The sequence below is a fragment of the Syngnathus acus genome, chromosome 2 (assembly GCF_901709675.1).
Source record: "Syngnathus acus chromosome 2, fSynAcu1.2, whole genome shotgun sequence".
In the NCBI taxonomy this organism is placed as follows: domain Eukaryota; kingdom Metazoa; phylum Chordata; class Actinopteri; order Syngnathiformes; family Syngnathidae; genus Syngnathus; species Syngnathus acus.
In genome coordinates this window covers 100,122-116,258 of record NC_051088.1, presented here as the reverse complement: position 1 = coordinate 116,258, position 16,137 = coordinate 100,122, and the positions used below count along the sequence as shown (strand labels likewise).

The window sequence follows — 16,137 nt, the reverse complement described above, 5'->3', positions numbered from 1 at the left end:
CCAATCACCTGTTATCCAATTTACTCACTGCGTGCTCGTTTGATTTCTTCAGATTTAGGAAAATGCTAAGACACTGAAGCAGAAATTAGACTTACACAGGTTGGTTGAGTTCAATCACAATTCTTGTTAAGAAAGCTCTGTTTTCAGGAATGTACAATACAGCGCTGGGCCTTTCAAGAGCAGAAAGTCTCCATTCAGAAAAGGCAACGTTCAAGGTTCTTTGGTCAGCTTATATTCAGTTGCACAGGCCGGTGTGGGGCGAGTTTGATGGGTGATGAGTCGTTGGGGTGGGGCGAGTTCGCAGTAGAGTTTGATTCAATGGGAGTAGGTGCTGGTTATGGACGATTCGGTGTGTGTGTGGGGGCTGCCGTCTTCCATCCTGTCTTTCGGCCTTGGTGATCATCTTTGGCCGAGTCCTTGGCTGTCTCCCTCTGGCACCTGCTGGTTTTATCTCCAAGTGACCTTCCTGTAAACATTCTGCTCCATTCTTACACTGTCGCACCTCATCCATTCGTCATTCTTTCAATTTTGTCATTTTGTACGGAATTATGTGAGCTTTTGGCTTTGACATCATCAATTTATTAATGTTCCCTGACTATGCAAAGTTTGTTCTTTTGATACTCCATGTCTTTGCTTACATCATTACATTCTTAGTTTAATCATGCTTCCAACCGTATCTCTTCTTTGTTAGGCAAAATATTTCCCTCTGTGCAGAGCGTTCAGTAGTAATCGAAAAGCTGGCGTCTCGCATTAGTCAAAACATAAGATACAATCAAGTACTGAACATTTTTAGACGACTTTGGCAGTGTCCGTGATTTAGAGAAAAAACATCAGGCATGCATTACACAGTTCCTTAAGGGTCATTAAGCTATTTAGGCAATATATCAAAAAACATTTGTTATTTCAAAGTGCTCAGAAATATATATCAGATCATAAAGTTATAAAAACCTTTGTCATTACCACCTATCAAAAATGTCTAGTTATGTCTTCTTTATTGATTTGGTGTGTCGGTACAATTATATGCTTAAAATGTTTCTTTTATTGATTTAATATGTGAATATACTTTTCTGTTTATGTACTTTATTCAATGGGGTTTGAGCATATCTGTTTTTGTAGCTAGGCAGGACTTTTTGTATTTCGACCCCATTCCTTCAACATCTATACACACAACGAGAATACAATATGAATAACTGCTTATATGTGAATTTTTATGCAGATTCACACACAATTGTGTGAACGTCACACTCTCTGGATGGTCCACAGGCACTGGGCCAGGTTTTCATGGCCTGCTGCTGCTGTCGAGTAGGCCAGCAGAACTCGACTGAAGGGTCTCCCGGCTCTGCTCCCCTACTGCTGAAGGCAGATAAAGAGGCGGCCATCTTCTTCGACAAAACTAAAGATGTGTCTACCATCTTGTCTATCTCCAGTTAGATGCTCATCCTTTGTTCTTTCTCATCCCATTCCTTCCATTAAACAGTGACTCTACTTACTATCTGCACTTCCTGTCTTCCTTTCTGCAGCATCATCAGAAGTCGTCATTGAAACTGAAGATTTGGTTTAACAAGGCCATGAAAAAGAGATACACAAAGATGATGTTTAGGGGGCAGTTTGAAATAATTGTGTTGATCTTAAGCATGAAAAAAATCAATCAAGTCTAGATATCTAAACTTGAATTAACAAACATTATCCTATTGCGGTCACATGATCATTATTTTTTTGCAAAAAATGTTGATGAACAACCTTTTGTAGACTTTAACCCACTGAAGTGAGTAACAATGTACTTTGCATTTGAAAACTAATGGCTCACTGGCCTGTTGTCACCCTGGTTATCGTCACATAATTGACAAGATATCCGCGGGGTTATAAAAGGTATTAAAAGGCAGTAAATTACAGTGCCTTGCGAAAGTGTTCGGCCCCCTTGAACCTTTCAACATTTCGCCACATTTTAGGCTTCAAACATAAAGATATAAAATTTTAATTTTTTGTCAAGAATCAACAACAAGTGGGACACAATCGTGAAGTGGAACGAAATTTATTGGATAATTTAAACTTTTTTAACGAATAAAAAACTGAAAAGTGGGGCGTGCAATATTATTCGGCCGCTTTACTTTCAGTGCAGCAAACTCACTCCAGAAGTTCAGTGAGGATCTCTGAATGATCCAATGTTGTCCTAAATGACTGATGATGGTAAATAGAATGGACCTGTGTGTAATCAAGTCTCCGTATAAATGCACCTGCTCTTTGATAGTCTCAGGGTTCTGTTGAAAGCGCAGAGAGAACCATGAAGACAAAGGAACACACCAGGCAGGTCCGAGATACTGTTGTGGAGAAGTTTAAAGCGGGATTTGGATACAAAAAGATTTCCCAAGCTTTAAACATCTCAAGGAGCACTGTGCAAGCAATTATATTGAAATGGAAGGAGTATCAGACCACTGCAAATCTACCAAGACCCGGCCGTCCCTCCAAACTTTCATCTCAAACAAGGAGAAGACTGATCAGAGATGCAGCCAAGAGGCCCATGATCACTCTGGATGAACTGCAGATAACTACAGCTGAGGTGGGAGAGTCTGTCCATAGGACAACAATCAGTCGTGCACTGCACAAATCTGGCCTTTATGGAAGAGTGGCAAGAAGAAAGCCATTTCTCAAAGATATTGAAGGAATAGGGGCAAAAGACACAAAACCCGCCTAGCCACAATACCAGATACGCTCACATCTCTTTGGATAAAGTATACAAGCAGACAAGTATATTCATGGAATCAACCAATAAAGCAGACATAACTAGACATTCTTTGATGCAAGATAATAACAGAGGTTGCTACAACTTTATGATTCAATATGTATTTCTGTGCACTGCAAAATAAATGTATTTTGATATGTTGCTTACATAGCTTAATGACCCTTAAGGAACTGTGTAATGCATGCCTGATGTTTGTTCTCTAAATCATGGACACGGCCAGAGTCGTCTTGACCGTACAGTACTTGATTATATCTTGTGTTTTGATTAAACGTCATATGTCGCCTAATGCGAGACGCCAGCTTTTAGATTACTACTGAACGCTCTGCACAGAGGGAAATGTTTTGCCTAACAGAAAAGATATGGTGGAAAGCATGATTAAACTAAGAATATAATGATGTGAGCAAAGACATGAACTAACTTTGCATAGTCAGGGAACAGTAATAGATTAATGATGTTACAGCCAAAAAGCTCACATTAATTCGTACAAAATGACAAAAGTGAAAGAATGAGGTACGACAGTATATGTGCAAGGATGGAGGAGAATGTTTACAGGAAGGTCACTCGGAGATAAAAACCAGCTGGTGCCAGAAGGAGACAGCCAAGGACTCGGCCAAAGATGATCACCAAGGCCAAAAGACGGGACGGAAGACAACAGCCCCCACACACACACACCGAATCGTCCATACCAGCACCCACTCCGATGGAATCAAACTCTACTGCGAACTCGCCCCACCCCAACGACTCATCACCCATCAAACGCGCCCCACACCGGCATGAGCAACTGAATATAAGCTAACCAAAGAACCTTGAACGTTGCCTTTTCTGAATGGAGACTTTCTGCTCTTGAAGGGCCCAGCGCTGTATTGTACTTTCCTGAAAACAGAGCTTTCTTAACAAGAATTATGATTGAACTCAACCAACCTGTGTAAGTCTAATTTCTGCTTCAGTGTCTTTGCATTTTCCTAAATCTGAAGAAATTAAACGAGCACGCAGTGAGTGAATTGGATAACAGGTGATTGGCAATGGCTTTTGCCGTGAGGCGCAGATAGCGCTCCCTAAATTGTGGACCAAAATCCAACAATATCCATAAAAAGTCTTGTTTAAAGTTTGCCACAAGCCACCTGGGAGACACACCAAACGTGGAAGAAGGTGCTCTGGTCAGATGAAACCAAAATCGAACTTTTTGGCCACAATGCAAAACGATATGTTTGGCGTAAAAGCAACACAGCTCATCACCCTGAACACACCATCCCCACTGTCAAACATGGTGGTGGCAGCATCATGGTTTGGGCCTGCTTTTCTTCAGCAGGGACAGGGAAGATGGCTAAAATTGATGGGAAGATGGATGGAGCCAAATACAGGACCATTCTGGAAGAATACCTGTTGGAGTCTGCAAAAGACCTGAGACTGGGACGGAGATTTATCTTCCAACAGGACAATGATCCAAAACTTAAAGCCAAATCTACAATGGAATGGTTCACAAATAGACGTATCCAGGTGTTAGAATGGCCAAGTCAAAGTCCAGACCTGAATCCAATCGAGAATCTGTGGAAAGAGCTGAAGACTGCTGTTCACAAACGCTCTCCATCCAACCTCACTGAGCTCGAGCTGTTTTGCAAGGAAGAATGGCCAAGAATTCCAGTCTCTCGATGTGCAAAACTGATAGAGACATACCCCAAGCGACTTGCAGCTGTAATTGCAGCAAAAGGTGGCGCTACAAAGTATTAGCGCAAAGGGGCCGAATAATATTGCACGCCCCACTTTTCAGTTTTTTATTTGTTAAAAAAGTTTAAATTATCCAATAAATTTCGTTCCACTTCACGATTGTGTCCCACTTGTTGTTTATTCTTGACAAAAAATTAAAATTTTATATCTTTATGTTTGAAGCCTGAAATGTGGTGAAATGTTGAAATGTTCAAGGGGGCCGAACACTTTCGCAAGGCACTGTAAATGAGTGAGAAATTAGACCATTAAAAAGTAGTACCGTATTGGCCCGAATATAAGACGACCCTGATTATAAGACGACCCCCTCTTTTTCAAGACTCAAGTTTGAAAAAATACTTTTTGAACGCCAAATGTAATTTTTATACAGAAAATGATTGCATCTGAAACAAATGATCATAAAAATATATTCGAGAGAAAAAGCACGTTATTTTGCCTCACTCATATCATGCAAAAACTGTCTATCACATATGCAAAAAATGGTAAATGCCATCTGTTGAGGTATTAAATTTTTGAATTGCTATTCACCTGTAAGACCCATTTGTATTGCTTGCCTATTCCAGAGATAAACATTCATCACATTAAGCAAATTCTACCACTTCAACAGAAGGAACCTTAGCTCAGTTGGTAGCACAAGCGTTTCCTAATACGAGCCGTTTTTGCGTGTGAGATCGAAACTCAGTTTTTTTTTATTACACTCATTCATGTCACGATTTGTGCAGTATTTTTCGTTCTAAACATTTAACGTTTTTGCATAATTAGTACATTTGTGGTATAAGATTACGCATTCATTCGCATTCAACATAAACATTCATCACATTAAGTAAATTCCACCACTTCGAGAGGAGGAACCTGATTAGCTCAGTCGGTAGCACAAGCGCTTCCTAACACGAGCTGTTTTCGCGTACGGGATCGAAACTCACGTGGGTTCGAAACCCACGTGGGATTTTCATTACACAAATTCATGTCACGATTTGTGCAGTATTTTTCGTTCTAAACATTTAACGCTTATCATTTGTAACTCTCGTCATTTTCCCATTTATTTTAACATAAATTATTTTCTTTTTTATTCTTCCCGTTTATCATTTTTAATGCTTATCATTTGTAACTCTCGTCATTTTCCCATTTATTTTAACATACCGTTTTTTTCCGTGTATAATGCGCAAAATTTAACTAATTTATTGTCCTAAAATCTGGGGTGCGCATTATACATGGGTACAAATTTTTTTAAAATTTTTTTCAAACAAAATTTTTTTTTTTTTTTTTTTTTTTTTTAAGAAAATCATGGTACAACAAAACTGACCGACAATAGTGTGTTTGTACTGTGCTCTGGTCATTTCGTCAAAGAAGGGATAATAGTCCTCTTCTCTTCTTGACTGACAATGAATGTGATAGTTTAATACAGTGGTTCCCAAACTTTTGCAGGCTGGCGCCCCCTTTGGCTCCCCAGTGAATTCCTAGCGCCCCCCCCCAGGCATTTATATAAATAAATAATACATTTATATAAATAAATAAATAATACATTTATAATATCATTACCATTACGTTGAATTAGTGGGAGCACTGAGTTTGTTTCTCAGAAACGAGCCGGTCCCATCTAGACGTAATCGGAGACAATGACACCCGAAGTGATTTAAGGTTTGTCTTTTATTGCAGGATGCTTGGTCTCCATGTGTTGAAGCAGTTTTGAATGCTTCACTGCCTGGTTAGTTAGCCTGTCGCCACATATTAGCTTTGCGGGCTCGACTGGGGAAACATGTCACGTGACCGGGACGAGTGTCTTGACCTGAATTAATTGATCGTCGATAAAAAAAAATATTCTGTGCGGCTTGGCGGCCCGGTACCAAGTGACCCACGGACCGGTACCGGTCCGCGGCCCGGTGGTTGGGGACCACTGCCCTAACCAGCTCAACACAACACAACACGGCGCGTTCTGGCGAGTCCCCAATTTCATGTTGACTTGAACTCAAGATGATGTTGACCGCCAGAATGCGGTTTTTATTATAAGATAAAATTCTGACCATTACAAGCTTGAAATTACAAACCTGAGCTTTTGCTTTTGTAGTCTATGCTGTCGGATCTGACTGGGCCAGAGCGGCGTGTTGTGTACAAATCGACTGCCGCCCCCCTACCGCCCCTTTCTTCCTCACCGCCCCCCCAGATCTTTCCACCGCCCCCAGGGGGGCGGTACCGCCCACTTTGGGAACCACTGGTTTAATACAATCAGCAAATAACAAAATGCGTATTACAGGTAATATTTTATTTCACAACACTTTGCCTTGTTCCTTTCGTCTCTGCTGTTCACTTCAAACACGCTCCATACGAACGCAATGCTCTCGTATCAGACGCTTGCTCGATCACCTGCTCGTTTGCTTTCACAATGTACCCTACACAAATCCGAAACATTTGTTGCGGCTCCGAGTCACGAGGGGCAAGTTTTGGTTTCCAAGGGTGTTTTTATTCCTCTTCAACGTCTCTCCCATACAGAGCCGCCTTTTTCACATGTCCGCACGTCACTTTCCTCTCTTTTCATCTGATCGCGGTGGTGCCTTTATGGGCAGTCGGAGAAATCAACACCAACAAAAAAATATACATCCAGCCTAGTTAAGACGATACCAAAGACTATAAAAATGGGACCCATTGCCTCCCTGCGTGTGTGACGATCATTGGGACTTAAAAAAAAAAAAAAAAAAAAAAAAAAAAAAAAGAAAATTGGGTGCGTATTATACATGGGTACAGGCTTTTTTCCAGCATCAACATGCCATTTTTAGGGTGCGTATTATACATGGGGGCGCATTATACACGGAAAAAAACGGTAAATTATTTTCCTTTTTATTCTTCCCGCTTATCATTTTTAACGCTTATCATTTGTAACTCTGGTCATTTTCCCATTTATTTTAACAAATTATTTTCCTTTTTATTCTTCCCGCTTATCATTTTTAACTCTTATCATTTGTAACTCTCGTCATTTTCCCATTTATTTTAACATAAATTATTTTCCTTTTTATTCTTCCCGCTTATCATTTTTAACGCTTATCATTTGTAACTCTCGTCATTTTCCCATTTATTTTAACATAAATTATTTTCCTTTTTATTCTTCCCGCTTATCATTTTTAACGCTTATCATTTGTAACTCTCGTCATTTTCCCATTTATTTTAACATAAATTATTTTCCTTTTTATTCTTCCCGCTTATCATTTTTAACGCTTATCATTTGTAACTCTCGTCATTTTCCCATTTATTTTAACATAACTAGTGGATATTTTTACATTTACTAGTTGACTAGCAAACATTTTGCGCCTCACTAGTTAGCTTGTAAAGTAAAAATAGATTTAAGTAGCTAAGTAGTCTGTGTTTGTGCATTCACGAGTAAACATGTAACTCATAACATGCAGCTTCTAGTTCACTAGCTGCAATCCCTCATGACAACACGTCAGCTAGTGTAAAACATGCAAATAAAGTGGGTGGGATGGTGACAAAATCTGAATCCTGATTGGTGTATTTCAACTGTATAGCCAATAGGAACCTTGGATTTACACATCTGTCCCACCTCCTCATTAATTTTTTGTTCAACTAGTTCACTCGTGAGCAGGTCGGCATCCATTAGTTCTACTAGTGAAAATTTTTTACCTCACTAGTAGAACTAGTTAAGTCAAAATTCCGCAGTAGTGTATATTTGGGGCATGACTAGTAAACAAGTAAAAAACAATGTAGACTCACTAGTTTGATATCAAGGATTCATGGGGCTTTCACTCGTTAACATGTCAGTGTTTTACCCATCCGAGTTACCGAGTGAGTATATCAGCTCTTACTAGTTACTTGTGCAGAAAATCATAGGTGACATGTATACTTAACATGTTGGAATCCATCATGTTTGAGTAGTTTGCATGTTGCTAAAAATAAGTGACTGGTTTAAGTTTCTGTGCAACTTGTATGACAATGTGAATAACTAGTGTAGCTCAATGTCCAACTAGTGCTGACAGACCTTACTAGTGAAGAACACTGATGTCCGATATCAAGGATATGGAATAAATGCTCAAATGGGGTATATATGTGGTTTCTTCAGGTTTCTATATCTGGTGTATTATTATTGTTTTCATTATTAGCATTTTATTTATTGATTACTGTTTGATAATGGGACGTCAAACGCTGCGCGTTCGCTTCTCTTCTCGGGGGGGGGGTGCTAATGGGACGTCAAACGCTGCGTGTTCGCTTCTCTTCCGGGGGGGGGGGTGCTAATGGGACGTCAAACGCTGCGCGTTCGCTTCTCTTCCGGGGGGGGGTGCTAAGGGGACGTCAAACGCTTTGTGTGGCGGGCTCCATCTAGTGTGGAAACTGAGAAGTGCAACAGAGTTGAGCTCAAGCTTCTTGTGCGGGCCATATTCAATTATGTTTTCAGAATTTGCTGCGGGCCAATAAAAACTGGACCGCGGGCCGCAGTTGGCCCGCGGGCCGTAGTTTGGAGACCCCTGATCTAAATCTATGACATATTGGAGGTTTATGTTACAGTATAAGATCTATAAAACGTTTCTTGGAATCATATGCTAATATAATAGGACGTCTACCTTTCTTTTTAAATTTGTCCCATTTATAGAGGTCACATTTTATAAAACCTTTCACAGCACTGTATATATTGTAAGCGTATGGCATCACCAGCAGAGGGAAGCATATAAACTCACTCTATTGGGTGCAACCCTTGAGGTCAACGCTAAGCCAACATGTCAGGATTGCTTTTGTGTTTATTTTGAACAGAAGAAACAATTCACATAAAAGGCAGATGGGCAGGAAAAAAAGAGACTGGGAGGCGGTCAAGGATCAGGGCTACTTTAAAGGCACTTGTTTTTCAAGAGAGGAACCTTGTCTCCATGGTAGGAAGTTGTTTTTTTGTGGTCACGAAGAACGCAAGCTCAATCAATACAATTCAGCAGAGTCCCAAAACAAAAGTAAAAAAAGAGGCAGCGCAGTCCACTTCAGGTACTTTTCAAAAATGTACTCGTGTGTCAAATGGCCTTTGCAGGAGGTATGATGACAGACACAAGGCACCAAGTTTGAAGACCTAAGCCAGACAGGATCTTGTGACATTCCTAAGGAGCTGGCATCACCTAAATGCAAGGTTACGGTACCAGTGAGAGAAAAAAAATCAGTCATGGTTATTTGCAATATCATGACAGCTCTCTCTCATTTACAAACACACACACACGCGCACGCACACACGCACGCACACACACACACACACACACACACACACACACACACACACACACACACACACACACACACAATGTGCGCTCATGGCCGAAGCCAGGCGTGTTGCAGACATTCAGCAGCGGTTGCTCTGTGTTCTGGCTCCAGCTCTAACATGCCAGACAGGAAACCGCTGAACTGAGCAGCCTGTTCCAGCGGCCACTCGTACTTTTCTAGAAGAATCTCAAAGAGAGCCCATCGCTTCAAGCTGGCGATGTGGCGGAGGTCACCTGACGGCCACATATGGATCACATAATATAATGTGCACACACACCAAGGACTTACGTGGGGGCTCACCTTGTCTGTTGAAGTATTCTCTAGAGTATCTGCCAGACAAGGCGAACGGCAAAGGGATGGAGCCCAACAACTCGATGATATGAGCGATGTGATCTGAACAAAAAACATCAACGTTACTCCCTGCACTGTGTCTGTGCAATGGTGCTGTCGTCAATGAAAATTAGAGGCTTGTTGACGAGACTATTGATGCTCAGATTGATCGGTGACCGATCATCATTGGCCGATATTTGTGAAAAAGATCAGTAAATATATATACTATATATATATTTATAAACCAGATTCGGTTGAAGTTGGGAAAATGTGTAAAATGTAAATAAAAACAAAATACAACGATTTGAAAATCCTTCTCAACCCATATTCAATTGAATACACTACAAAGACAACATATTTAATGTTCAAACTGATAAACCTAATTGTTTTTTGCCAAATAATAATTAACTTAGAATTTCATGGCTGCATCACGTCCAGTAGAAGTTGGAAAAGGTGGCAAAAAATACTGCGAAAGCTGAGTAAAGCTCATCAAACAGCTATTTGGAACATCCCACATGTGATCAGGCTAATTGGGAACAGGTGGGTACCATGACTGGGTATAAAAGGAGCCGCCCCAAACATGCTCAGTCATTCACAAGCAAGGATGGGGCGAGGTTCACCACTTTTTCGTTTCGCTTCGTTTCGTTTCGTTTATTTCAAACGTGAAAAAAGAATAAGATTATTGTACACAATGAAAAGACGTGATAAAATACATGCATATACATATATACACATACAGACATACCTACATACATACATATACATATATATATACATATAAAAATATACATATACATATATATACATATACACATACACATGCACACATCCATACACACAAACTACAAGCGTAGCAATAAAGATATAACCGCAAAAGAACCATAAGTCACATTCACATGTCTGAAAAGGAGTAGGAAGAAGTACTTTGTCCACAACTGCGTGAGAAAATAGTTGAACAGTTTAAGAACAACATTTCTCAAAGCAAAATTGTAAGGAATTTAGGGATTTTAACATCTACGGTCCATAATATCAAAAGGTTCAGAGAATCTGGTGAAATCCCTGCACGTAAGCGCCACGGCCGGAAACCAAGACTGAATGACCGTGACCTTCGATCCCTCAGACGGCACTGCCTTAAAAACCGACATGAGTGTGTAAAGGATATCACCAAATGGGCTCAGGAAAACTTCAGAAAACCACTGTCAGTAAATACAGTTCGTCACTACATCAGTAAGTGCGGGTTAAAACTCTACCATGCAAAGCAAAAGCCGTTTATGAACAACATCCAGAAACGCCGCCGGGTTCTCTGGGCCCGAGCTCATGTAAAATGGACTGATGCACAATGGAAAAGTGTTTTGTGGGCTGATGAGTCCACTTTTCAAATTGTTTTTGGAAACACTGGACGTCGTGTCCTCCAGACCAAAGGGGAAGCGGACCATCCGGACTGTTATCAACGGAAAGTTCAAAAGCCAGCATCTGTGATGGTATGGGGGTGCATTAGTTCCCATGGCATGGGTGACTTACATTTCTGCGAAGGCAACATAAATGCTGAAAACTACCTACAGAACATATGCTGCCATCCAAGCGACGTCTTTTTCTTGGATGCCGCTGCTTATTTCAGCAAGATAATGCCAAGCCACATTCTGCACATTACAACAGCGTGTCTTCGAAGTAAAAGAGTCCAGGTTCTCCCCTGGCCCGCTTGCAGTCCAGACCTGTCTCCTATTGAAAATGTGTGGTGCATTATGAAGCGTAAAATACGACAGGGAAGACCCCGGACTGTTGAACAACTGCAGCGGTTCATCAAGCAAGAATGGGAAAGAATTCCACATGAGAAGCTAAGATAATTAGTCTCCTCTCTTCCAAAACGTTCATTGAGTGTTATTTAAAGGAAAAGGTGATGTAACGAAGTGCCCTTTCCCAACTTCTACTGCACGACTTGAAGCAATGAAATTCTAAGTTAATTATTATTTGAAAAATAAAATAAAGTTTATGAGTTTGAGCATTAAATATGTTGTCTTTGTAGTGTATTCAATTGAATATAGGTTGAAAAGTATTTTCAAATTTTACACAATTTCCCAACTTCAACCGAATCCGGTTTGTGTATATATATATATGTGTGTGTGTGTGTGTGTGTGTGTGTGTGTGTGGGTGGGTGTGTGTGGGTGTGTGTGCTTGCGTGTGCGTGTGTGTGTGTGTGCGTGTGTGTGTGTGTGTGTGTGTGTGTGTATGTATGTATGTATCAGGGACGTGCGGTCAGAGGAGGCAAGGGTTACGCCTCCCCTGCCATCATGAAAAGGGGAAAAACAAATTAAATTGTTTTTATTATAGAGTCATTTTAATTTCAATAGTTTTGTTTCATTTTGAACCAAAATCGCAGAATTTTTATAGTTATTTTAAAACCGAAGACGATTCGCTCGGAGGAGCCAAATTCCTGTATTGCCTCCTCTGAGGCCCTTTTATTAAACCTACAAATGTGTAAGATCATTTTGCCGGACCCTGTATATATTGCTGTGTTGGTTTATTCTGTTCATTGGTGCCACATATAAATGGTGACCTCGACGTGATCCTTTGGGGATTTTGTGACTTGCTCTGCACTCTACAATATTACAAGCCCGTTTGGGACACATAAAGGTAAGGGGGACCCTTTTTCAATAAATCTCCTGGCTGCTTCGTAATATTGTGGAGTGGGAGCACGGCCGAAACTAGTGACAAGTTGTTAGAATCTCCATGTTCAGAAATCCTGATTGTAAATATGTGTGGATACCGGGGAATTGTGATTTGATGGGATGTCTGGATACCGGTGAATTGTGAGGAAATTTTGAGAGAACTTCCCATCAGATATGAACCTGTGACACGCAGGGTTAAGTAATTGCTTCGCGACGATTGCTCGCTACTATGTGCTACGAGGCAGGCAGCATACACAATTGTGCAGAATTTGTACTTGTGTTTCTCAAGTGATTCACAGCAACACAGGGTGGGGAGTTATTGGTAACTCCTGTATCAGCTGTCACTGTCTTTCAAATGATTCATGGCTAACTAACGTGGGGACGTCCCGATAACTTTCCTGTATCATACTGTCAGTCACTTTCGCGCCTGCATTCCTCCTCTAAGCACGCTTCTTTACGCTCAGTCACAAGCTGTTACAATACTTGCTACAACACCCCAAAGTTTAAAATTACTTCTTTACCAGGATCCGACTGCATTACAGCCCAGGGTAGAATCAAATCTAAGTCCGTTTTTGCGGTGTAGTATAATAATACTATACGCATATATGCAAGCTGTTTTCTCTGTGGCAAACAACCATTAAGACTTTGAACAAATACATATTGTGAAAACTCTGCATTCACCTGACTATGATGGAATATTTTGACATTGAGCAAACATTTGACTCTTGCGCTTGCCTGCGACTAGAACCATGGAGACAAAACTGCCGACTTGCTCTGTTTTGTTGTTTTACCCAATTTCATTGCAGCCCCAACCGCAGTCCAAGGAGCAGATTTTTGGTTGTTTGCGAAACAACTGGACTGCAGTCTTGGAGAAATGTGGTCTAATTGTTGTTTGATGTGTGAATGAGAGTGTTTCACTAGTATGGGCGTGAGACGTAATCCTGAATTTTATCTCTGACGGCCCCTAGTGTTTGGGCACATGTAACCTTACCTTCATCTCTTGTGTAATCTTCGCCAGAATGAGGTTCAAATAAATAATCACCAGTAGCCAATTCGAACGCCTGAAATATTCAAAACACAAACATGACTCTTTGCATGTGTATGCGCTGTTCATTGTGTGCTGCGTGTATCTGATCGTGTGTGTACCATGCAAGCGACGCTCCAGATGTCAGCTGGCGGTCCATACTCAGCTCCAATCAGAACCTCCAGGGCACGGTACTGTCTTGTCTGAATGTCTTCGGTAAAATGCTTGTGCTGTGTGGCGGAGACAGAGTGGGGATAAGCAGTGTGAGTGGTCATTTTTCATAAAGATGTTGTGATGCCGAAAGTACAGAATGTTACCACATTAAGAGTCTCACCACCCAGCAAGCATTTCCTAGATCAGCAATCTTCACTCGCAGCTTGTTGGCGTTTTGAGGGTCAAGAGGACTGAGGACAAAGTCTGATGCGCTTAACACTGTTACCACACACCGAGACACACATTGACAAGTAGTATCCTTTTTGTCAAAATTAGATTGTTGTAATGTGTACTGTTCAATTGACCTTTCGCTAAGCCACACCCAAACAGACTGGCCGATCGCAGCAGAAGAAAACAGAGACCTGACATTCCTAGAAGCACTGTTAAATTCACCAGGGTTTTAGTTTTTTGTTTTGTGATTAAACGATGTGCTTGGGGCAGCTGCACAAGAATATAAGTGAATATAAGTGGTACGTTGAAGGGAAATGTTTTTCATTCCCTTTTTATTACCCCAGTGTAAGCCAGATAAATGCAAACTCTGGTTATCCGCATTGACATTTGAATCACGCATAGTCATTTGAATCACTCACAGGGTAAACAATTACTTAAAAATGATTACCTTATCTGTAAAATGATCAGCTGTTCTCTCAAAAATGCCAACGTTGGTGAAGCTTTAATCTGATAAACTAATCGGTCTGTACATGCTTTTGATTGGAATATTCTGATAGACCGATAGTTTTTTGCATTTGAATGACTGCACATTCCAAACGATACCTCGAATAGCAATACAAATGTGTTCCAAAAATCGTTTCTAATTATCTCTTAGTCGAGATTTGTCATTTCAACATACCGTAATTTTCGGACTATAAGTCGCACCGGAGTATAAGTCGCACCAGCCATAAAATGCCCAAAAAAGTGAAAAAAAACATATATAAGTCGCTCCGGAGTATAAGTCGCATTTTGGGGGGCAATTTATTCGACAAAATCCAACACCAAGAACAGTCATGAACGAGCAACAACAGGCTAAACGATAGCTATGCTAACGTGACATAAACACAAACTAAGAGCTGAGAACGGCCCTGACGTAAAATTCAGAGTTATTCAAAAAACTATTACATAAATAACACGTTAATAAAACCATCTGCGTCACTCCAATTCATTAAATCCATCAATCGTCCTTTGTCAACAATGCGTGCGCGCCGCTGACGGCTCTTGTACTTAAAAATATTCCACAGGCCCATATAACGATATATAAATTATATATCAAATAACTATTATATAAGCAATAATGTTATCAAACCATCTGTGCACTCTAAATCATTAAATCCATCGATCAAATTCCTCGTCCTTTGTCAACATCGCCGCGCGTGCGCCCTGACGTCAGCCTCGTCGTTATTCCACAGATCTACTATATAACTATATTGTAGCGTTAACAAAGTTCAAGGAAAGACGTGGGTTTGGTAAACGGCTCTTTATTTAACAAAACAAACTTACAGGCGTGTGGCGGCGTGGACGTCCAGCCACGAAAGGGGACGAGAGCTCCATACGATAGGACCGGGCGTGCGTAGAAGCCATGACCGAGCCCCATGCACCGTCCCTGGACAGCCACCCGGCCGAGCGCCGGCGCCCGACTTCAATCCACGAAAGTGAAAGAAAGCTGGACGAGTCGATCTTTGTCCTTTATGTAAACAACCGTCGCGCTGCTGACGCGCGACGTCGCGTCGCGCTGCTGTCGCGCTCGCTGTTGTCGCGCGTCACTCGTCCAGCTTACTTTCACTTTCGTGGATTGAAGTCGGGCGCCGGCGCTCGGCCGGGTGGCTGTCCAGGGACGGTGGATGGTGCTCGGACAATGCTTTTACGCACGCCCGGTCCTACTCTACCGAGCTGCCTTTCAGCTCCGTGGATGGAAGTCGAGGCCCGGCGATCAGCCGGGTGGCTGTCCGAGGACGGTGCATGGGGCTCGGTCATGGCTTCTTCGCACGCCCGGTCCTATCGTATGGAGCTCTCGTCCACTTCCGTGGCTGGACGTCCACGCCGCCACACGCCTGTAAGTTTGTTTTGTTAAATAAAGAGCCGTTTACCAAACCCACGTCTTTCCTTGAACTTTGTTAACGCTACAATATAGTTATATAGTAAATCTGTGGAATAACGACGAGGCTGGCGTCAGGGCGCACGCGCGGCGATGTTGACAAAGGACGAGG

General features: G+C 41.5%; 1 protein-coding gene across 3 annotated transcripts in view; it reads right to left on the bottom strand.

Annotated features, from left to right (window-relative positions):
• Positions 1-9,607: 9,607 nt before the first annotated feature.
• LOC119135227 (SRSF protein kinase 3-like) overlaps positions 9,608-16,137 on the bottom strand; it is a 67,599-nt gene continuing 61,069 nt past the window's right edge. For all 3 annotated transcript variants that reach the window (XM_037272697.1, XM_037272688.1, XM_037272707.1), the window contains 5 exons: positions 14,058-14,155; positions 13,846-13,953; positions 13,691-13,760; positions 10,004-10,096; positions 9,608-9,936 (listed from right to left, as the gene is read on the bottom strand). In XM_037272697.1, the coding sequence (XP_037128592.1) occupies positions 9,752-9,936; positions 10,004-10,096; positions 13,691-13,760; positions 13,846-13,953; positions 14,058-14,155 (554 nt within the window). In that variant the 3' untranslated portion in view covers positions 9,608-9,751. The remainder of the gene's footprint in view (positions 9,937-10,003; positions 10,097-13,690; positions 13,761-13,845; positions 13,954-14,057; positions 14,156-16,137) is intronic.